Source organism: Henckelia pumila, chromosome 3 (genome assembly GCF_033568475.1).
Source record: "Henckelia pumila isolate YLH828 chromosome 3, ASM3356847v2, whole genome shotgun sequence".
NCBI lineage: Eukaryota > Viridiplantae > Streptophyta > Magnoliopsida > Lamiales > Gesneriaceae > Henckelia > Henckelia pumila.
In genome coordinates this window covers 16,610,888-16,633,944 of record NC_133122.1, presented here as the reverse complement: position 1 = coordinate 16,633,944, position 23,057 = coordinate 16,610,888, and the positions used below count along the sequence as shown (strand labels likewise).

The 23,057-nt window shown below is 35.3% G+C and overlaps 4 protein-coding genes across 4 annotated transcripts; 2 read left to right on the top strand and 2 right to left on the bottom strand.

Annotated features, from left to right (window-relative positions):
- Nucleotides 1-1,272: 1,272 nt before the first annotated feature.
- Nucleotides 1,273-2,480, bottom strand: LOC140888150 (uncharacterized). Its single transcript, XM_073295838.1, has 4 exons — nucleotides 2,305-2,480; nucleotides 1,686-1,978; nucleotides 1,571-1,611; nucleotides 1,273-1,506 (listed from the first exon to the last, which is right to left on the bottom strand). The coding sequence occupies exons 1-4, from the start codon at nucleotides 2,478-2,480 to the stop codon at nucleotides 1,273-1,275; spliced, it is 744 nt and encodes a 247-aa protein (XP_073151939.1).
- Nucleotides 2,481-3,730: 1,250 nt separating this feature from the next.
- Nucleotides 3,731-9,176, top strand: LOC140886543 (monodehydroascorbate reductase). The gene is made up of 10 exons (XM_073293154.1): nucleotides 3,731-3,889; nucleotides 4,842-4,913; nucleotides 6,064-6,115; nucleotides 6,595-6,675; nucleotides 6,823-6,941; nucleotides 7,033-7,252; nucleotides 7,350-7,468; nucleotides 7,566-7,691; nucleotides 8,329-8,469; nucleotides 8,681-9,176. The coding sequence occupies exons 1-10, from the start codon at nucleotides 3,839-3,841 to the stop codon at nucleotides 9,002-9,004; spliced, it is 1,305 nt and encodes a 434-aa protein (XP_073149255.1). The 5' UTR covers nucleotides 3,731-3,838; the 3' UTR covers nucleotides 9,005-9,176.
- Nucleotides 9,177-15,160: 5,984 nt separating this feature from the next.
- On the top strand, nucleotides 15,161-18,994 carry LOC140886910 (IQ domain-containing protein IQM3). Its single transcript, XM_073293820.1, has 9 exons — nucleotides 15,161-15,518; nucleotides 15,718-15,832; nucleotides 15,978-16,043; nucleotides 16,187-16,275; nucleotides 16,697-16,784; nucleotides 17,008-17,154; nucleotides 17,263-17,355; nucleotides 17,895-17,996; nucleotides 18,366-18,994. The coding sequence occupies exons 1-9, from the start codon at nucleotides 15,163-15,165 to the stop codon at nucleotides 18,837-18,839; spliced, it is 1,530 nt and encodes a 509-aa protein (XP_073149921.1). The 5' UTR covers nucleotides 15,161-15,162; the 3' UTR covers nucleotides 18,840-18,994.
- A 250-nt stretch (nucleotides 18,995-19,244) lies between these two features.
- LOC140888149 (subtilisin-like protease SBT4.15) lies at nucleotides 19,245-22,877 on the bottom strand. The gene is made up of 11 exons (XM_073295836.1): nucleotides 22,782-22,877; nucleotides 22,383-22,477; nucleotides 22,195-22,292; nucleotides 21,958-22,105; nucleotides 21,769-21,873; nucleotides 20,918-21,425; nucleotides 20,720-20,820; nucleotides 20,412-20,630; nucleotides 20,225-20,333; nucleotides 19,937-20,150; nucleotides 19,245-19,795 (listed from the first exon to the last, which is right to left on the bottom strand). Exons 1-11 carry the CDS (start codon nucleotides 22,875-22,877, stop codon nucleotides 19,245-19,247), a joined length of 2,244 nt encoding a protein of 747 aa, XP_073151937.1.
- Between the last annotated feature and the right edge of the window lie 180 nt (nucleotides 22,878-23,057).

Here is a 23,057-nt window from a genome sequence, read left to right as displayed (position 1 = left end):
TACATTAGAAATCAAAGTAGGAGACGGAGTGACCCATCTCGCCTGATCAGTCAAAGAAACAGTTTCCCTAGCCAAAGCATGGGCAACCTGATTCGCTGATCTAAACGCAAAAGTAAAATTACAATAAGAAAAATCCTTAGAAAGGATTATGCAATCCTGTAAAATAAGATCCAAACTAGAAGTGTCGGGTTCCATAATATTCAAAGCCTCAATCACCACTTTAGCATCTGATTCCACGACAACATGCGAAAGGCCTTTGGTCTTCATCCAGCTAAGGGCCTATCTAATACAAATAGCTTTAGCAGTAGTTGGAGAAAAATACCCCCTCAAAGTTCCACAAATAGCATCTATCACCAATCCTTGAGAATTTCTCAGAATGCAACCAAAACCAATAAACTATGCTCCTTCGAACACCGCTACATCTGTATTACACTTTAAGTGATTTTCTGATGGTGGTTTCCAAATATTATTGTGAGCAGGCTGATGATTTTGTTGAAGAGGAGCCGCCGACATCGATGCTGCCTTCCACTGAGAAAGAAGCTGGAACGCTGACTGGAAAATAGAAGTCGCAACCTAGATTATACCATTCCAAACTACATCATTTCTATTCTGCCAAATAAACCAAAGAACAATAGAAGCAAATTCTATATCTGAATGCTCGAGACGCATAACAATACAATTCCACCACTCCAAGATAGAATGAGTGACTGGCAGGTTACTCCCTATAGAAGTGAGACTCCAAACATTTCGAGCAAGAGAGCAAGCAACTAATGTGTGAAATTCATCTTCTGGCTTGTGACGACACAATGAACACCACTCAATCACATTCACCTTCCGAGATAAGAGAGTTTTCTTCGTTGGTAAACAAGAGGAAAAAAGTCTCCATATAAAATTCTTCACTTTAGCCCGCACTTTTAGCTTCCACATAAACTTCCAATCAAAATTTGGCGCAATAGGGTCCAACACAATGTTGTTCATTAAGAGTTTATACCCACTCTTGACTGTATATTCACCCTTTGATGCCTCTGTCCACACCCATTTATCATCACACAAGTATTGGCTTAACAAAATCGATAAGATTAATCTTTGATCCCCTTCTGAGAATAAATCCTTCAAGATATCAGTATCCCAACCACTGTTTGAAGCAATGCGCAGATAACTAACTTTTGTATTGGCCATTTCAGTACAGCCCAAGGACTCTAAAAAAGGGTTGTTTATATCTAGGAGCCAAGGTTCATTCCAAATATTTGTTTGGTGGCCAGAACCGATTCTTCATCGTGCCCCCTTTCTGGTAAGATCTTGGGACATCAATAAGATTCTCCAAACATAGCTTGGATTATGACCAATTTTTGCATCCAAGAAATTACTATGAGGGAAATACCGAGCTTTTAAAACCCGAGAAGCAAGAGCGTTTGGATCTGACAGAAGTTTCCAGCCTTGCTTCGCAAGAAGAGCTAAATTGAATGCATGAAGCTTCTTGAACCCCAACCCTCCCATATCCTTCCTCTGGCAAAGTTTAGGCCAAATTTTCCAGCGCATACCATTCCCACTTTGCCCAGATTTTCCTCACCAAAACGAATTCATCAAACATTTCAAATCCACGCACAACAACTGCGGAATCACAAATACACTCATCATAAAAGAAGGAAGTGCTTGAACCACTGCTTTAAGCAAAATCTCTTTACCTGCTCTAGATAACATTTTTTCCTTCAACCCATTCATCTTTCTCCACGCTTTCTCCTTAATGAATGCAAAATTATCAGATTTGTTTCTTCCAATAAGAGAAGAAAGACCCATATATTGCCCATGATCAGTGGTGTATCTCACGCCAAGAGCCTCACAAATCCCTGATTTCGAAGAGTTAATCACATTGGCGCTAAACGAGACAGATGATTTATCAAAGTTTACCATTTGACCATAAGCTTCCTCATAAACACGAATGCAATCTTTCAGCACCTTGCACTCCTCCAAATTAGTTCTAAAAAAAGGAAGCTATCATCTGCAAAAAAGAGACGAAAGATCGAAGGAGCAGATCTAGCCACCTTAATGCCATGAAGTCGGCCTCTATTAACTTCAGACTGCAAAATAAAATTAAGGCCTTCAGCACAGATCAAAAATAAAAAAGGAGATAATGGGTCGCCTTGCCGAAGTCCTCGCTGGGGATAAATGGGCCAACTTCATGCCCATTATGCACAACCATGTATTTAACTTAAGACACACAACATTACTAGCTCAACCCATTTAAGAGGGAAACCCATGCTAATCAACATAGCTTTCAAGAAATGTCATTCAACTCGATCATACGCTTTCGACATATCGATCTTAAGAGATGCCCCCTTCTTTCCTATACGTTTGCATTTAAGATAATGACTGATTTCGAAAGCAATAATAACATTGTCGGTAATACTCCTCCCAAAAATAAAAGCATTCAGCTGCTCCGAAATAATATAGTTAATCACTTTATTTAATCTATTAGCCATCACTTTTGAAACGATTTTATAAATCACATGAAAATAGGGCAAAAGTTTTATTCCTTTATCGACTTTTAAAAAAAAATGTAGTCGCTCAATTCCTTGAGACTCTATTCTGATATTGATTATAATAATAAAGACAATGTTTTATGTAACACGACAACTAACAAGTAAATTATTTTTATCATCTCAAGTGTCATGTGAACATATATCTATCATGACTCATGCGTCGTTGTTTTTATTTATAATTCTTTTTTTAAAAAAGGAAATGGTTCCTTATATTTTTGCTGTTTTTTTTAATCTTTCATGCTTCTGATTGAACAAATCCTACTTATATTCGGGAGGAAGAATTCATTTTGAATTATACCGTTATTATGAAAAATTTCATCATAATCTATGGGTTTTACCCAATGTGATAAGTGAAAGCACATGATTGGTCAAATTATACGAACCCCACATGATTGATGTGAGACCTCCATAATTTGAACCAATGAAAGAGTTCACTTACCCCATGAGGTAGGATCATGGGGTAAGATCGAAGTAACCCGTTATTATTTGGCATGGTGATGGAATGTTTGAAATTTTCAAATGTTTGAATTATATCATTTATTATTTGGCATAAAAAAATTACCATGTATGACATCGCAAATGATCTTAAAATCTTGAATTATATAAAAAAAAACATTCATAGTACGACGAAGTTTTAAATACTAATAAATCAAATTTTTTATTCCCGAAAAATATAATTTGAAAATTTTCCTTTTAAACATAGATCGGATTATATATCTACCTCCCAAGTTACACCCTTTCCGTATGTATACACACATATTTATAAATAAAATAAAATCGAAATTAAATTTGATGCAAATTGGAGTTAATACTTTTCTCTCTTTTTTTATTTTTTTTGGAAATCTAATACTTTTCTTTTGGATGAGTCAAGAGCGGAAAGTTAATTGGGACGAAAAGTCGTCCAAATCCACGCAAGGGTACGAAAAATGGACACGACTATTCTAGAATGTAGGAAACTAATTAAAGTCGTTGAATTCTAATTGACAACATTGGTGGCAAGGCTGTCATAAATTAAAGTCGTGTTTTAGCCTTAGAATTTTAATCTCTGTCGTGGCCACTGCAAAGTCAGCAACTTTGACGGTTGATATCTCGCCACGTGTAGTCATCACAATGACCTATTCTACTGTTTTGGGTGCCTCCTTCGACCAATACAAATCTCCCTTCCCAACTATATAAATATCTTTTCCCACTGTTCTTGCCAAAAAAAAAAACAAAAAACTGAAAGAAAGAATTCCCAAAATCTAAGCGATATATATTATTGAGCGAACTGAGGATCGATCGGTGATTGAATCAATTCAATGGCGGATAAGGCGTTCAAGTATGTGATCGTAGGTGGTGGAGTTGCTGCCGTGAGTATTCTTTTCATTGATCCTTAGCTCAGTTCTTCTGTTCGAGTTTTGTGTTGGTGTTTTTTTGAGTTGTGATTGAATTCTGATTTATGATGCTTTTTGGTTATGTTGTTTTCTGGGTTTATGCTGTTAGTTTTCTTTTTATTATGATGAATTTCAATTTGAAATGGAGAACAGATGATGCGTTTGTTGAGTTAATTGCTACCGTTTGCTAGTAAATGCTATTTGTTCAGTTTCTTTTTGGTTATTATACGTTCTTACTTTGCTGGTTATCTAGATCTTGATCCGTTTGTTATTTTTTGAATCTAAATGCATCGGTAGTTTATGCGCAAAGCTTTTCACTTTCTTTGCTTTTATGTAACATTACTTGAGGATTATGTTTTCTCAGGGGATATTACTTTATTGTAACCGATCTTTTATTAAATCTCTTTAATAAAAAAAACTGCAATAGTAGGCTCCCGATGTCTCCTGAAAAACCTTTTTGACCCTCATGTCAGACAGGGGAGAATGAATTAAGGTACATGAATCGTAGTAATTTTTCTTCAATATAAGAGCGTCTTTTGAAGCTCGAGTGCAATTTATTTATGGGCATCTAGTTCTCGTGGGTCGATAGTTAATAATTTACGGAGTTCTGAAATCTGTCTCGTTTTCAAGAATGTTTGGTAGATTTTTTTTATGAACGAAGAGTTTTGTACAGTCAATTCTTCTGCGATGTCTGTAAGTTAAGGCTTTTTGTGGGACTATTTTTTGTCTTTGAGGAGTTATTGTTTCCAAATATTGTCAGCAGTGCTCAGTGTTTAGCCTGACTATGATAGTCCCAAATTTCCTCACATATAATATCTACCTTGTGTTTTCAGATATAGGTTTGGAAAAAATGTAATATCCATTTATCAGTGATATGGATTTGCCTAAAAATATGTGACACTGCATTGACATTTGTTTATGCTTGCAGGGATATGCTGCTAGGGAGTTTTCTAAGCAGGGAGTTAAACCTGGAGAACTGGCCATCATTTCCAAAGAAGCGGTACACCAACTTATCAATTCACCTAGTCCTAGTATTATTATGTTTCACTCATTGTATTCCAGAATATATTTTTGAAAACCATATTTTCCACAAGCCATCAGAATATACATACCCTAAGCTTCATGTCAAGTCTCTTTTTCCATTATAATTACTAGAAAAAACTTATTTCCCATTATAATTATTGGGAAAAAGAACAGGAAAACAGTGCTGCAATAATGTTAATAATTTTTGTTAGGGTAGAAGATGGACAAAAAATGTTCTTTAATATCTCCTCTCTAAAATTAAATACCTGGCTTGCATCCTTATGAAGTAAAATAAACCTGGATGTATGAGCGATATCTTCAATTCTTTTCAATTCTTAATTTCATGCTCAAAGAATTAATATATAATGTAGGACACACTTTAACATTGGCCATTAACTGTTTCCTTTTGTTTGGACTATAAAAAAATAGTTTTCTTGATTAAGTCTTACAAATTATTTCTGGCATTTTGGATGTTGTCATTTAATAAAACATGTGTTTTTTTCCTAGCAGATTGCATCTTTGTTATCCACATATTCACACGCTAAAAGTTCTTGAACTATACTAGACAGTAGACACACAACTTTGTTAATTGTTCATCTACCAAGTTAGAGGATTTAAATTATTGCACTTCCTGTTTATCCTCTTGAAAATCACTTGATTTTGTCAATGAATTTTTATTCTATTTTTAGCACTTTGTGCTGAGCCAAAATTTACATTCACAACCATTCCATCTACAGAAATATATTAATCTGTAAAGCTTGTCAAGTTGTGATAGCGTGCTAACCAGTTTATATAACATTTTTATCACATAAAATTATTCTTTCCTAATCAAAATTCTGGCTCTGCCTTGGGCTAGCATGGAAGAAGTCATGCTCGCATAAGTTATTGACCTCTGTTTCCTGTTAGTTCATGTCTATGGTTGATGTAAATTTTTTAACCTTTGTTTCTTTTATCATCTTTATCAAAAATGGGTATTGGTCGGTGCTGGTATTCACTTCTTACTTACCTCTATGGTCTTACATCTAATGTATATATGCGAAATTTTAGATGCACTTCTTGGGTATAATTGCTTTTCCCCCTGTGCTAAACATTTATGTGTACTCTACTACTCTTAATGATGATTTCAGGTGGCTCCTTATGAACGCCCAGCACTTAGCAAGGCATATTTATTTCCTCAGGGTGAGTTGGTTTACAGTCACTCTGTTATCCATGGTCAATTGAGGTCCTTTGTCATGGGGAAATGGTTGACTCTGTCTTGGTTAAGTGAAAATACCTAAAAATACTGGAACACATGCCTAATAAAATTTACAAGTGACTTGTGCATCACAGAAATGAGTGTCAGTTTTGACTTCTTGTCAAGACTCGAGACCTAATGGTGTCATTACACACACACACGCATGTAATAGTGAGTGTCTACATATCCGAGAGCTATGAGCTACTTTCCAGTATTAATTAAGCTAGGAGCTATGAAGCTAATGAACTCCCCGACTGACTATTCTTAGCAAAGAGAGGAATGTATATTAGACTTGGGAATTTCAATCAAAACTGAGTTTGATTTCATATGCTCATCACATTTATTTTATCTGTTTACTGCCAAATGTTTCCCGTCTCATATATATCTGACAGAGCTGAAATCATCTTAATTTTGTGTCTGGCAGGAACTGCAAGACTTCCTGGTTTTCATGTATGCGTCGGAAGTGGAGGAGAGAGGCTCCTTCCCGAGTGGTACTCTGAGAAAGGTAGTTCCTTTAAACACTTGCCTCTGAAAATACCTGCGAACATTGGATATCTTTTGAAGGTGTTTCAATGGGGTTCATTACTCAAATCTCCCTGAAAATTTTGCCTGTTACATCCCTTCTAAAGCTTTATGTTCTATGCTTTTACAGGAATATCTTTGATCCTTAGCACGGAAATAGTCAAAGCAGATCTTGCTTCAAAAACTCTTACCAGTGCTGCTGGTGAAACTTTTAAATATGAAATGCTGATTATTGCAACAGGATCTAGCGTGAGAATTATTTTCTCCAAATTTTTATTTTCCCCCTTTGGTTATTATTTTATAGCTGGTGTGTTCTGATTATATACTTTATTTTGGTCAGGTTATTAGGTTGACGGACTTTGGTGTACAGGGTGCTGATGCCAAAAATATCTTTTATTTGAGAGAAATTATCGATGCTGATGAACTTGTAGAAGCAATCAAAGTGGAGAAAAATAAAAAGGCAGTTATTGTTGGTGGCGGCTACATTGGTCTTGAGCTAAGTGCAGCTCTGAGGATCAATGATATTGACGTCACAATGGTTTATCCAGAACCTTGGTGCAGTAAGTTAAAATATGTTGCAAATTTCAAACTTTCAAGTCATTTGATATATTCTATTATTACTCTTATGTGGGGGGCCACCGTCGACTGTCTTTACAGTGCCTAGGCTATTCACATCTGGCATAGCTGCCTTCTATGAAGGTTATTATGCAAACAAGGGAGTCCAAATTATAAAGGGCACTGTAGCTGTTGGATTTAGCTCTAATGGGGATGGTGAGGTGAGTTCTTGGAGTTACACCAAACATCTCTCTTTGCTGATTAATTATGCTGTAGATCACGGGCTAATGCCAGGTGAAATTTGATCTCATCATTCAGGTTACAGAGGTAAAACTTAAAGATGGTCGGGTCTTAGAAGCAGATATTGTTGTCGTTGGTGTAGGTGGAAGGCCACTTATTAACCTATTCAAGGGCCAACTTGAAGAGGAGAAAGGAGGAATTAAGGTGTGCAACTTTACTTTTATGTCCTAAACTGGCCACACAGACACTCTTGTTATCTTGTTTGTTCATGTTAAAAAATTTCCACTTCTCAGTTGATGTTAATGATATTATGTAAGGTCATACTTAAATATTCTGAAATTGACGAGATATATACTGATATACAAGAATCACCCAAAAGAATTGAGGAAATTAGGGTCGATGGACCAACCGTGTGTTTTGTTTCTAAAAACAGCCCTCTATGTTTTGAAAAATAGGAAATGGCTATGTTTATAGAAGATACACTGTAGGGCCTTTTTAAAAAACTGCCTCCAAAGGGTTTGAGGATGAGTGGTTTGATTGTTTCTTGGACATACATAAATCAATCATTATTTTGTAGAACTTACAATTCACATTTTTAGAAGATAACTTTGTTCTTTGGAGGTGTCCACAAACGCTTGTGGAATGTTCTGCTTTCTATATTCATATTAAGATATCAAAAAACTGGAGAGGCGAATCTCCAACTTTTATCGAATCTGGGGCACGATGGCCTTTTGTACTTAAAATTTTTCACAACCCAGCACGTTGTGCTGCAAGTATTCGATTGTGTTCATTGTTCAAGTAGTGATAATGAGTTTTACCACGTTTGATCTTTTACCTGCAGACTGATGGCTTCTTCAGAACCAGTGATCCTGATGTGTATGCTGTGGGTGATGTTGCCACATTCCCCATGAAGTTGTTTAATGATATCAGAAGAGTCGAACACGTTGATCATGCTCGTAAATCTGCTGAACAAGCCGTAAAGGTGCGTCCCACAAGATGTTTTTATGTGTTTTTTTAAAAATAAATTAAATCCTCAAAATTTTCTTATTAATGATATCAGACAACAAAATCCCCAGATCCTACTTGCAACTATCTGTGAACGCTTAGACACAGACTGATTGTTGAAATATTTGTTATTCTGTTATTCAAGATTCCTTGTAACACAAAACTGTGTCTCACATACTATTCTTCAGGCAATTTTTGCAAGTGAACAAAAAACATCAATCGACGTGTATGATTATCTCCCATACTTTTATTCCCGCGCGTTTGACCTGTCATGGCAATTCTATGGTGACAACGTCGGTGACTCCGTGCTGTTTGGAGACAACAACCCAACATCTCCAACTCACAAGTTTGGGACGTTCTGGATCAAAGATGGAAAACTTGTCGGGGCGTTCTTGGAAGGTGGTACCCCGGATGAAAACAAGGCTTTGGCCAATCTTGCTAGGGTACAGCCTTCGGTTGATAGTTTGGATCAACTAGCTACAGAGGGTCTCTCATTTGCTCATAAAGTTTAAGGTATTTTCTTGATGTATCTTGGTTGGCTTGTCCAATGATTTATGGAATATGTTTGCTGGTAATGTCACATCTAATTTTTAGTGAAGAGATTTGGACAAATCATGTGATGGTGATACCCGAAGATGCTTGTATTTTCTTGAAAAATAAAATTTGTCGTTTTTCTCCTTTAAATCTTGCATTATTGGTACTTGGTTGTTGGCACACCACATCCCCTAGCACTGTCCACAGATTTATCTTAGGTGCTTTATATCTTTGTAATTAATAGTTGATAAAAATAGTTGATAAAAACTTGAATTGAGTTCAAACAAGTATTTTTAAAATGTTTTTATAAAATATTTTAGAAGTTGTTTAAATAATAATATGTGTTTGAACAACTATTTAAAAAAAACGTTTTACAATTGAAAAGTAATGTTTTTTTTTTATTTTATCATTACCGTCAATTCTAAAAATATAAAAAACGCATCACAACTGTTCTTTGAGAATTGTACTTGGATAACATTTTTTAAATACATTTTCAAAAATATATTACAAGAAACTTGTTCAAAGACATATTTTGAGTTTGTGTTGCTTATAAAACATAAAACAATATTTTTAAGGTATTGGTTCAAATGGAGTTTGAATGGCTAAAAGGATTTGTAGGGGTAAAAAAAGGATTTTCGCAACAGAATTATGTATAAAGGGATTAATTATAGTAAGAACCTAATCATTTGATGACATAGCCTCTCTTAAAAATAGAAAAGCTAGGATCTGGATTCCTCTTCCATTTAATACTAAAATAAAATAAAAGTAACAATGCTATATATGTATATATATTTAAAATATTAATATATTATTTCAAGGATCGATCTAATAGACTGATTTATGTATTTTATTTTATTTAATTTTATTTCTTTCTTTTTTCTTTTGATAAAGATTGTTTATATTTTCTAATAATTTGCGTCAAAGATTTTCCATTTGAATCTAATCTAAACACATAAATACGAGTAGTCAGTAGTCAAAAACATTCCAGATATAGAGTCAAACTCGATGGGCTGTGTTTTTTTTAATGCTCGAAAAACATTTTCATTTTTTATATATATAAAAAAGCAAGAATAAACCATTTAAACTTATTTTGGAAGAGTAAATCTCATCCTATTTCCCATTTTCATATAAAATTTTTATTTTTATACCACTGCAAACACAATTTTGTTATTATATTATATCTATATGTAGTATATTCTCCGTCAAAAAAGTATAGTATATTCTAAAATTTAGAATTACTTTACACACGAAAATAAAAAAATCCCATATATCTTAATTGGCATGGTTATAAATAAAATAAATACATTATACATGCCTTTATGTACTTCAAAAAATATTTTTTTAAAAAAATACCATAAACAAAAAGATAATATAACCAACTTCTTGTGGAACACTTAATAATTACAACTTACAAGTATTATATAATAAAATCATGTCCATAAAAAAGGGTGTCCCATCCTGGGTCTTTTGATTTTTCGGAGACTAGAATTAATTGAGTCTTTAAATGTGATCATTAATCAGAATAACACCATCACTCACTTTCTTGATAAGGACACTAAGAAGTAATGATGCCGTGAGTAATTAATTAATGTTTTCGTTTTGCTCTACTAGACTATGAAAATCACAAGCCATTATTAATTTCAGCTTTGAACTTTAAAGCACTCATTGTGTTAGATTATTTTTCACTCACAGATTCAAAATTTTATACCCGTGGCGTCTCAATTACATAGACTTCATTTTCTTTTTCAATATTTAAGTAGTATTTGAAATTGTTTCAATAAATAATTTTGAGTTTTTCCTGCATAAATTTTCAAATTTTGTGAACTAAAAGCTCATAAGCATTTTTTTTAGCAATTCAAACACTACAATAGTCCAATTTTGAATTCAGAATGATTAATTATAAGGGAAAAGTGAAAGCTATGTTTTTTTTGGTTTTATAATTTTGTCGCATTGCGATTTTTGTCCTTTAAGTTATCAAATTTCAGTTTTATTCTTATAAATTTTGTTATTTTTGGCAATATTAGTCATTTTTTTATTGATAGTATCATAGTACTGACGTGATCATCAATATTGATTTCACGTCAGCGTTCTGAGAAAAAATTAAAAATGAAAAAAACAATAAAATTATAATTGGAGAAAACTGATATTTGAATAACAAAATCTCAATAAAAACAAACATATAAGGTTGAAAAAACAATTTTAATAAAATGCAATGGCCCAAACAGGCAAACACACATGCCCACCCCGACACAAAAACTCACGAATCCTTTTTCTAACCACGTGAGACACGCACAAAGGTAAAATGGAATCCACTTTCTTAACTTTTGAGTCAACTTTCAACTTACAATATATTTTTGTACAAAAATATTTACATGCGCGCACAAAACATACGTCACTCCTTTAGTGACATGATAAAAATGTGGAATGAAACGTTTCCGTAATTATCATTTTCTCCAATAAATTTTCTATGGTTCATTTAGGCATAAACCTTTTAACGTCAACCACACTAGCTAATTCCCACCAAAGTGGACTCATGTGAGTAACAAGAAATCATTTGTCAATTTGTAACAGCATATATATGATATCATTTGAAGTGTGTGGTCCATCGTTAAGGCATATGTAGAACACCGCGCATGTAATAATTCGACTTCCGGTTTTTTTTTCCCGATGAATGTGTCATTCTTCTTATGGAAATCATTTGAGTATGCTTTATGATCAGTTTGGATACAAAAATTGTAACTAAAAAAAGTTACATACTATAGTTAGTCTTAATTAAGTAAACAAAATAATTATACAAATTAAATGCATATAAAATAATGCATACTAAATGTTTATGACTATATTACTCCAATCTATCTTTCAATTTCTATCATATCATTATATATAGGAAAAATTGCAAATTTAGTCATGTATGTTTGTCACTTTGCGATTTTGATCCTCTATGTTTTCACATTTTAGTTTTAGTCCTGCATGTTCTGATTTTTGGCAATTTCGATCATTTTTATTCGAAAATACTTACGTGGCACTGTAGACGTCAGCTCCACGTCAGCATTGAATTGGTGTTACGTCAGCGTCACGTCGGAAAAAGGATTAAAATTTCCAAAAAAATAAAGATAACGGACTAAAACTGAAATCTGAAAATATAAAGAACTGAATCACAAAGTGACAAACATACAGGACCAAAAAAATCAATTTTTCCTTATATATATAACCCATTTATCTCTTCCTATAAATCAGACGATCCTCAAGTATTTAATCGACCTTATAAAAAATATTTTGTTGCATTTAAATTAAAGTGGTTCGACGAATGCTATTGTAGTGTTTTGGAATGATTCTAGGAAGTAATTTTGAGCTTTTCCTTCACAAAAGTTTAAAATTTTATGAAAGAAAAGCAAAAATGCTTCCCAAAATCATTTCAAAACACTACATATTTGGTTATTTGTATCAGTTGATGTTAATGAAAGTGGTTTAGGATAAATAACTATAGACATACTTTGTTAAAATGACGGAATAAAACAAGTTTGATCCGAAACAATTTTTAAATCATTATTTAAATTTGGTTGGAAACTATCGAGACCAATACGTGAAAGTTGGACCATTAATATCGACTCGTCTCATGATGAGATCGTGTTTTGTCGAATAAGGACATTTCATCAACAAGTTACAAAAATCTTTTAGTCAACTTTCTTTTTTTTCTTATTTGTAGGAATGAAAATTGTATTATTCTGAAAGGTTATATATGAATTATAATTTTTTGTGACCAAGAAGGGAATCCATTATTTTTCTAAACTACATTATAAATAGAACAAAAAAAATAAGCAAATTTAGGCTTAGCTAGACTATAGAGTATAGATTAGGGGTGTTATCGAGCCGAACCGAGCTCGAGTAGCACACTACTCGAGCTCGAGCTCGAGCTCGATCGAGTAGTAAAATATGAGCTCGAGCTCGAGCTCGGTTGTAGTTTGAGTACTCGAGCTCGAGCTCGAGCTTTTATATTATATATATATAAAAATTAAAAATATATAAATAAATAAATAAATAAAATATTATATTATATATATTATAAAATAAATATATATATAAATATAATAAATAAAATAAATAAAATTAAATATTATAAATAAATTAATATATAAATATAATATAATATTATATATATTTATATTTATATATATTTATATTATTTTTTAATATATATATATGTGGCTTATCGAGTAGCTCGCGAGCTATTCGATCACATAGTTTCAAAGCTCGACTCGAGCTCAATTGTATGCTCGAACTACTTGAGCTCGAGCTCGAGTCGAGCTTTGACCGAGCTACTCGCGAGTTGCTCACGAATAGCTCGGCTCGTTTACACCCCTAGTATAGACAACATTATCGACTTGACTCGTAACATATACTTAATCCAAGAATACCATGAGCCGAAAGAGATAAATTTAGTTAACTTGTTAATGTAATGTTTGAGTGAGTTTTTATAATATTTTGTTAGTAGGTTCTAAAATTACAAAAAAAATATGAACCCAAAATGGAGTCTTCAATTTATTCCCATGCAGCTCTAATTTCTCCCGAAACAAATTCAAAGAATTTTTATCATATTAAAAAATATTATGTTAGTATTTGTAAATATTTAAAAAAGTGATTATGGATTTTGTTTACCAAAGCTTGGAAACTTTGTAACAGAAAGTCTATAATCATTTTTTTAATCATTTGCAAACACCGTCTCATATTAGGTTCGATGTATATAATTTATTAGGATCAATTATTTTCGTGAAAGTTTGAAAGTTTATTTCGGTTTCTTTTATAAAAGAATAATAATAATAATAATAATAATAACTAAAAGGGGAAAACATTTATGACTATCCGAAGGTGACTAAACGAATTAAACGTGAAATGCAATTAGAAACACAATAATTTCATCAAAAATAAAGTATATATGTAACCACAAGTTTTTTAGTTTTGGCACCCTTGGGTAGCTACCCAAAGGAATTCAGTCGATGCTACTTTTAGGATAGCACCCTCAAGCTGATCTGGATGGCCCAGATCAGCTCAACAGATCAAATCATTTGATCTACAAACTGATCTGGTCCATCCAGATCAGTTTTTGGGCACTACCCTGAGTGTAGCACGTATTGATCCACCCGAAGGATAGCTTCGAATTTTTCCACATTAACATACGAAGGCTAATTATGAGATGCAATTGATTTTGAGTCTTTGATGTTGGTGGACGGACAATACCCGTCTGCCAGCATCGACCCTTTCGTTAATGTGACACCAAAGTTACAGTTTTACCATTAATAATATTTGTTATTCAACTTTTTTATGTGAGTTTATTAGTAATTTTCGTGATTATCTCAATCATTTCCCAGTATTTCTCCAACATCTCTTTACTACATCCCAAAGTTTAAATTATCTCAATAAAATAATACATAATCTATAAATATCATACCCTAATAAAATAATTTTTTTTACACTAAAATTATACGAACACAAATTTTAATATGTACACGCATGACATGTCTACCAACACTAGTGTTAATATTGCTTGATGAGAGATGTTAAAATAAAAATAGTATCATCACATTATATTTAAAGATCCAATTTTAATTTGGCGTCATATATTATTATGGATCTTACAAATTCACACCAATTTTGAATCTTCAGATTTAGCATTAGGGACTGCACTTATGCTTACATGAAATCAATCGTTAATAATATCACAAGAACTCCTATTAACGGATGAATTTAATAATAAATATATTCTATTCTATCCAAACAATAAAAAAATATTAATTTTATATCAAGAACACCATGTCTCATAAATATAATTATGTTACATTATACTTAGTACTAAACTGTACTATTTATATGAGAAAAATGGGTTTAGTACATATCACCCGTAGGGCACTACCATGCGGGTGACGTGTAATCCATGATTGGTTGAAATTAGTGAGTCCCACTTGGAATCCATTAATTTTAACCAATCATGAGCCACCACGTCACCCGCAAGGTAGTACCCGAGTAACATCTCCTCAACCGGAAAAATGACTGAATAATAAGAAAAATAAAGAGAAAACGATTGGATAAAGTGTACCACTAGGTGGGCGAGTGGAGTTTGAATCGCAGGGGGTGGCGAGTGATGTGCACGCTCATGTGCAACGTTAAAAAGGACAGGTATGATGAGCGGGGAAGTAGCTCTATCTCTCTCTCTGAAGCTCCTCCTCCCACTCTTTCAATGGAGGTCCAACCCCACGCGCTCCCCACTTTTGATAACATTCCTGCCTTCTCCTTCAGAGACTATTCCGAATTCCGGATCTCTGATCTCTCCGGATCCTCGGAGGTGCTGCAGGAACCCATGGCGGCGGAGGACGGCGTGGAATGTGAGGCTCCGGAGAGATGTCCCCGGAGCGCCGCTATGAAAGTTCAGAAGGTCTACCGGAGCTACCGTACTCGCCGCATGTTGGCTGATTCCGCCGTTGTTGCAGAAGAGCTGTGGTGAGCTTGCCTTTTCGGTGATCAACGATTAATTCATTTCGCCAGTGCAATAAATGTTCTTCTTTTTTGTACATATACACCACGTAGTCATGTGATTTGTGAATTGTGATGTGTGCTTTATTTTGTTACTTTTTTTTACGCTTACTCTGTCGGCAAAGTGTTTGTTTTATTAAACTCCCGTTGCATGATGAATCTGAAGGTGGCAGGCGATCGATTTCGCGAGATTAAATCACAGTACAATCTCGTTTTTCAACTTCCTGAAGCCGGAGAGTGCTGCGTTGCGGTGGAATCGTGTCACTTTAAATGCTTCCAAGGTTTGAACCGGATTGGTTTTCCATGGCTTTTATATTAAATAAAAATTAAATAAAAGAATGGATATTATTACGAAAGAAAGAGACGGATGAGAGCAATGAATTATACCCTGTTGTGTGATTGTGCTTATTAAAAATATGGGAACAGGTAGGCAAAGGTTTGTCCAAAGATGCCAAGGCACAAAAGTTGGCCTTTCAGCACTGGATAGAGGCTGTGAGTGCTTTAATTTGTTTTTTTTTCCAGTCTTTTGGAATATTTTATCCGCGGTCCTTAAGATTTTTGTTTGGCCCTTTTTTCACAATGGTATGCTTTTTTACGAACCTGTTTCATTTTTTATCTGTTGTATTTCTGTGTAGATTGATCCTAGGCATCGATATGGTCACAGCTTACACATTTACTATGAAGAGTGGTGTAAAAGTAATGCTGGTCAGCCCTTCTTCTACTGGTGAGAAAAAAAATCTGTATTTTTTATGTCTTTCTTGTTAGTTTATAATACTTTTTTGCTTGAATCAATGGCCTGAAATTGCCACCATCGTAGTGCAATAGTGCTCCACTTAAAGGTGGTCAAATATGATAGCTCGGTGTAATTCTTGTGGTACAGGAGAAAGTGAAGAAAACAAAGTCTACATGTTACTATCTAAATATCAACCTGCAATTGTTAATGATCCGGAAAAGTTTTACTTAATTAAATGAATATATAGGTTGAGAAGATTGGTGAATTTTTTATTGGTTTTCAGTTCATGGCTTTCTGATCTTCTGTGGTTTTGATGCTTTAAAGCTGGACGTATCATATATCATTTTTATTTGATTAGATGGTGTCTAATTTAAAGGCAGGTCGAGATCTCAGCACTCTTTGTTTTATGCAGGTTGGATCTTGGAGATGGCAAAGAGGTTGATCTTAAAGAGTGCCCTAGATCAAAGCTTCGCCAGCAATGTATCAAATATCTCGGACCGGTAGGTGACCAAGATTTTGGTTAGTTTGTATTGAGAAACTTGTTTTCTTTTAGGATTTTCCCCATTTTGCAGAAGCTCAAACAATCATAATGCAGATATATTTAGAACTGTGATCACAATTTAGCCATGCAATTATAGTAAATGGCGTCTTGCCTTAATTTTGCAAATCTGAGTCATTCCAAGCAGTAATACCAATTAACGGTTATATGTTTGCTTTGGCCAGCAAGAGAGAGAACACTATGAATATGTAGTTGTTGACGGTAAACTATTGCAAAAACTCACCGATAAACCTCTTGATACAAACGAAGGATCACCTGGGTCAAAATGGATCTTTGTCATGGGCACCACCAAGAGACTCTATGCTGGAGAGGTAATGCCAGGTTATCAGATAGAATCACATTATCACATATTTGATGTTTTTCTTTATCCTCCATTTCTTGCAAGTTATGTTTCATTCTCGTACTTGACTTGCCTCCAGAAAAAGAAAGGATTGTTCCATCATTCAAGCTTTCTTGCTGGAGGTGCTACTCTAGCTGCTGGAAGGCTCGCGGCAGAGGATGGAATACTTAAGGTACTATATGAGATGTTGTTATCAAATTGTTCCCTGATGTTTTGACATGAATTTACATCCAAATGCACCTCTCTAAAAGTTTCACGTGTGTTCCGGTAAAGACTAAACAGAGATCAACTTGCACTCTTATGATGTCCCCAATACTGCCAAATCAGACAAATACTATGATACATGATTTGATCAACATTTAAAGACATTGTGGTGCTGATAAATTCGATTGATTCATCTCTCCATCCTTTTTTGTTAGCTGATTTATCACTATGTAAACTTAGTGCAAACATACTGCTTGAAGTTTGTTCTCGAGTCCTTGTGAGTTTAGGGACGCTATCAGGGAAGTCACCTACAACCCAAACACTTGAAGTCAATCTTCTGCTATTTCTTAATTATATACATCATTCTGTCTAAATACGCACAGTAAAATGTCTATCTAAGAAATTTCACATGCGAGGAGAAGCTGTAGCTTTCTAATTTTATTGTTGCACTGATGTAAGATTATTCAATGATTTCGATCTAACATGATCACGCTTTGTGCTCTTCAGTGTATCTCACCTTACAGTGGACACTATAAACCAACTGATGAGAGCCTGGATTGTTTTTTATCCTTTCTCGGGGAAAATGGAGTCAATCTAGAAGAAGTCGAGGTATATCACTACATTTTCCCTGACTTACTATTCACTTAACCTATGTCAGCACACATCTCTTTAACTAGCCCTATGAAGAAACACATTCTCTATTTTTTGGATGAACCTATGCAATCAACGACACATTGTTGGAAAAAAAACTACTTATTCTTATATATTGGAGGCAAGATGCGTCTATAAATTGCTTCAGATTTTGCGTAATTAAGTTGATATAACTAGAACACGATCTATCTCTGTATCACCATGGAGGCTTCCCATTCTCATGCATTCTCTCGCTTTGATATACCTTTCTGGCTAACAATCGTTCCACTTGTAATTCTGCTTTTAGTTTTTCGCCTTATATTCTTGTTCCATTTCCTCTTTTATCAGATACGGAAGGCAAACGAAGACTATGACTATTCTGATTACAGTAAGAGGGCAAAAGACGAGGCGGCGGTGCCTGAAGTTTCTCTACCTTCAGAATCAGTTCCATCTGATATTCCAATTGAGGAGAACAACCTGTCTCCCGAAACAGCCAAACCTATTCGTCCTGAAGTTAGAACTGATTACAAGAGGACACTCTCCGGTGGTCTCCAGAGCCCCAAAGCCGACGTTCCCAAAACGGCAATTCTTGAAAGGATCAACTCCAAGAATGTTGCAAAGTCATATCAATTGGGCCATCAGCTATCGATCAAATGGTCTACTGGAGCTGGCCCCCGGATTGGTTGTGTTGCTGATTATCCTGTGGAGTTGAGGTTACAGGCATTGGAACTCACTAACCTGTCTCCGCGACCATGCTCTTCATTACCGACCCCCAGAAGGCTCGGTGCTCTGCTTTCTCCTTCTGCACGTGTTGAGTCTTAATACTGACGACACGGCAAGTTCTTGAATTTGGACCTGTAATTTCAGCTCGAGTTTGGTCCTTGGCTGCTGCAACGTTCTGTTACAGTGTGTAATGTTCATATAATCCTTGACAAAGCATTTTTAAATGCAGCATCTATGATATTTCAGCTTTTAGATGTGTGTGATCATATTATATTATCAGAATCTGAATTTTTTTTAAAAAAATGTTTTTTCCCCCAATATTTATTTATTTTATTATTTACAAAATTATCTCCCTAGTATTGATACTACATTACAAAAGAGCCTTTTATGGTTATTGGTACTACTTCACAAAAGAGCACTCCTAACATTAGCATAAATTTAAGAAGCACAAAACGAAAGAAGACCATTTACATGAAAATAAAAAGTGGAAAAATTAACAATGTCCTAATCATCATATGTATCCCTGTAAACAAGAATGAGGCTTCTAACATTATGTTTAGAATCACTCCACCACTCCAATGATCCAGAGAGGTACCATGTCTTCTTGTCCAGGAATCTTCCACTCAAACTCACCTTGAAAGACTTCTTCTCATTACTTTCATCGAACCTCAAAATGTCTGGAATCACTTTGATCGAAAGACCCTTCGGCGACCTGACTTTGGCCTTGTACACTGCTTTACAATCTTCGACGTGAGTCACTGTTCGATAGAACACAGCTGAAAATTCTGTCACATTTTTGTCGAGCTGTGTATGTATCGAAGGGTAGTTGATCCCGTCGTCTCCTTTCGCTCGGCAGACGTTGGAACAATTGTACTTCTTGTTTCCTGTTATTAGTGCAACGGCTGTGTTGTTGTACCCCTCTTTGCATATGAAGCTGATGTATTCTTCAGTATCAATGTCGTAAATCAGACCGGGATGTAATGCTGCCCTTGGATGAATCTGCCCCGAGCCTGAGGATAACGCGGCCCCCAGTGGCGTTGCCCTCATTTGTGTAGCTGCAGAAATAAGTTCACATATCAGCAAGAGGAGAAGAAAAAGTAGATGCTCTTCAAAGATTTGAATTGAATTGTGCATTAGCTTTATATGTTTAGGTGCAATGGAAAGAAAGTATGCCAGTCGACGAAATGAAAGATTACCGGTGGTCATCAGAGCAGATTTGATGGCGGCGGGCGACCAATTCGGATGAAAAGATTTGACATAGGCTGCAGCACCGGAAACATGAGGGCAAGCCATTGAAGTTCCTGATATTATGTTGAATTTTGAAATTCGAGTATCGCCTCGATGTTCTGTTACTGTGGCAAACTTTGTGTATGCAGCTAATATGTCGATTCCAGGAGCAGTAATATCAGGCTACATGTAAAAAATCACATGTAACAACATACCTCAACAAAAACAAAACCAGAAATTCTCAATATCCTTCTTACCTTGAGCACGTGAGAACTTATTTCTTGGGATCCTCTAGATGAAAACGAAGCTATAAATGGTGCAGCATTTTTGATCGTTCTTGATTTGTATATAACACCGTGAGGCGATCTATTACACCAAAATTATGTAAAGATCAAAATATATAGTATAATCTCTCGGCTGTTATATTACATAGTATGCTCTCACCGCGAGGAGTTTATGTATTTATCAATCTTTAGGCCTTCCTGAACACTGACATAACTTAATGGATTGTTCTCAACAAACATCGTGTCTTCAGTATAATCATCAGTCATGATGGTGCCTATGGCGCCTAATGCGTGAACGATAATATTACCCCCAACTCCCTGGCAAAACACGATCTTTCCTTTCACTTTACTCGCGTCTAGCGTCTCATATTTGCATGCACTGCCAAAGAAGATGATAAATGTTAAGGTGAAAACAAAAGATAGTCATGGTATAGACATAAAATGAAGATTCAGTTAGTATTGAGAAACCTGGCATTTCCAGCTTCAAAATGACTGGTGTTTCGAGCAAGGGCTCCATTTGTTAAAGGATAAAATCTCTTTTTTGGAGAAATTGTATTAAGCGAAGTCCCCTGTCAAGAAACAACATCAGAAAAAGCAGTATCAGATGTGTTAGGATTCGAGCAAATGAAAAAACAAAGAAAGAAATAAGGAAAATATGAAACATACAATAAACTTTTGTCCGTTTCCCAACTTGACATCTGTGACAAACTTCCTATCTATGGAGCTAGCAGCCACTGTCAAGACCCATGGAGCCACATTGTGGACCGTCCATAAATAAGGCCCTTCGTTTCCAGCCGCACAGACGGTCAGGATCCCCTTCTCCGAGCCGTGGAATGATCCGATGGCTATAGAATCATCCAAGTAACTGGAGACATCTCCCCCTAAGGATACTGATATGATGTCCACTCCATCAACAATCGCTGCATCAAACGCTGCTAGAATGTCCGAGTCATCGCAGCCTTCGTCCCAACACACTTTATACATTGCTATTCGGCCAGATGGCACCCCACCTCGTGCCGTGCCTTCTGCTACGCCAAATAAACTTGCACGTCTCACTGATATGCCGGCTGCGGTCGAGGAAGTGTGAGTCCCATGGCCGTCCGTGTCTAACGGAGTAGTTTCATTTGGTGGAACCATGTTTGTAAGATCGAAGGCCCGTGCACCAATGACTTTGCTGCCGTTGTCAAACAAGATCAACTCATAAATACTAAGTACTGGTGGAATGTTTGGGAGGAGCATAGATTGACTACACTTAACTGTCACTAGAAGCTAGTTCAACAAGAATTCATTCATGCAGTTTGTGTCATACCAAACGTAAGTACTACGACGAGCGTTTAGTCCTACGCGATGAACCTAGCTACCATATAAGTTGAACATGATCTCATATAGTTTGATTTGGTGGGGTGGTGTATGCATTATTAAATCAGTACATATCTCGTTAGAGGACGCGATGGACGACACCAAATAGCTAGGTCCATCCTCATAGTCCAAAATCTTTGAAAATTATATATACTCACTTGTTGCAACCGGTGAAGTTCACACCTTTGACACATTTCCCCTTCCATTTAGCAGGGGGAGGCCCATACCCCTTGTCATTGAAACTTGGGGAATCAGCCATATTCCTGAAACGAGAAAGAAATAATCAGAAATCAACACATACATAGTTCATTAAAAATGGAAAATTTTGAGTAAACACCAAATTCCACCAACCTGTATCAAGAAGACCAACTATGATATCGCTCTCACAATCATGTCTTCTCCTCACATTCTCTGGCATTCCAAGAAAATCCCATGTTCTTGTTGTCAGCAGCTGCCGCCTTCGGCTCTGAAATACCGAAACGACGCTTTCTTTCTCTGTGAAACAGAACAAATCCAGGAAATTCAGTTTTGAAAAACGATTTAAAGAACCAGAAGAAAGAAAATCTCCATAACCATTCATATACCGGACAATAATTCGGCTTCATGTGGCAATAGTCTTGCCACAAATCCATTAAAACTCCTTCCATAGCTATGAATCTTGGAGTTTTTAGCTATTGCTTCACTGAAATCACACCATATATGTTGATATCAAACTCGTTTGGTTGTCAAGTCTTCATAATATAAAGCATATTGTATTATAGAATTTTCATACTCTCCAATGACATCTGAAAGTAGAGTGTGGTGAATGTCTGATAAAGAAACAGACATTCTCTCCTCTGGCAATGCTCCCATGTAAACGATGTAAGGCTGTAATAATCAAGATATGATTACGGCATAATTTTTTTTAAAAAAAAAAATATAAAACCATATTAATATTATGATCACCAAACTTTTAATTTAATTAACATGATATAAATCGTAATAATGATTTCAATATAAATTATTAGGCTAGCTATACTGTTATAGCCTTATAGGTACACTCAAATACATAATTCTCAACTTCAAGAATTTTCCTAGGGACCTATAAACTCAAATCAGGTGGCGATCGAGACTAGCCGAACTGGCGATCCCCGCCGGCCGAGTCCGCACTCGACTCAAAGAAAAACAGTACCTTTCTTGCACTTTCATCGTCTGCGTTGCCTAACAGAATGCCTGAATGAAGGAAGACAACATTGAGAAGCGTAAAAAGTACTAAAAACCTAGACATTTAGTGTATTATTAGTGAATAATTAGTGCCGCAAAATAGAGTGATCAAGTGAAGATGGCTAATAATTATAAATACATCCATGGCAAATATATATATAGAGGAATGGGGTTGGGTTTTTGGAACTGAATCTGTTACTAAAAATCAGTATATTAATTTTCAAAACGTGAAGGAAAGAAGATT

Coding starts and splice junctions, on each gene's coding strand:
- LOC140888150 (XM_073295838.1), bottom strand. CDS start 2,480: ATGGCTAATAGATTAAATAAAGTGATTAACTATATTATTTCGGAGCAG. Junction 1,979..2,304: donor AAGATCGATATGTCGAAAGC/GTATGATCGAGT, acceptor TCCTTTTTTTAG/AACTAATTTGGAGGAGTGCA. Junction 1,507..1,570: donor TGTTTGATGAATTCGTTTTG/GTGAGGAAAATC, acceptor AAACTTTGCCAG/AGGAAGGATATGGGAGGGTT.
- LOC140888149 (XM_073295836.1), bottom strand. CDS start 22,877: ATGTCTAGGTTTTTAGTACTTTTTACGCTTCTCAATGTTGTCTTCCTT. Junction 21,874..21,957: donor GGTCTTCTTGATACAGGTTG/GTGGAATTTGGT, acceptor TTCTCGTTTCAG/GAATATGGCTGATTCCCCAA. Junction 20,821..20,917: donor GAAACGGACAAAAGTTTATT/GTATGTTTCATA, acceptor GTTTCTTGACAG/GGGACTTCGCTTAATACAAT.
- LOC140886910 (XM_073293820.1), top strand. CDS start 15,163: ATGTGCACGCTCATGTGCAACGTTAAAAAGGACAGGTATGATGAGCGG. Junction 16,044..16,186: donor TTCAGCACTGGATAGAGGCT/GTGAGTGCTTTA, acceptor ATTTCTGTGTAG/ATTGATCCTAGGCATCGATA. Junction 17,997..18,365: donor TCAATCTAGAAGAAGTCGAG/GTATATCACTAC, acceptor CTCTTTTATCAG/ATACGGAAGGCAAACGAAGA.
- LOC140886543 (XM_073293154.1), top strand. CDS start 3,839: ATGGCGGATAAGGCGTTCAAGTATGTGATCGTAGGTGGTGGAGTTGCT. Junction 6,116..6,594: donor GGCATATTTATTTCCTCAGG/GTGAGTTGGTTT, acceptor TGTGTCTGGCAG/GAACTGCAAGACTTCCTGGT. Junction 7,692..8,328: donor AGGAGAAAGGAGGAATTAAG/GTGTGCAACTTT, acceptor TTTTACCTGCAG/ACTGATGGCTTCTTCAGAAC.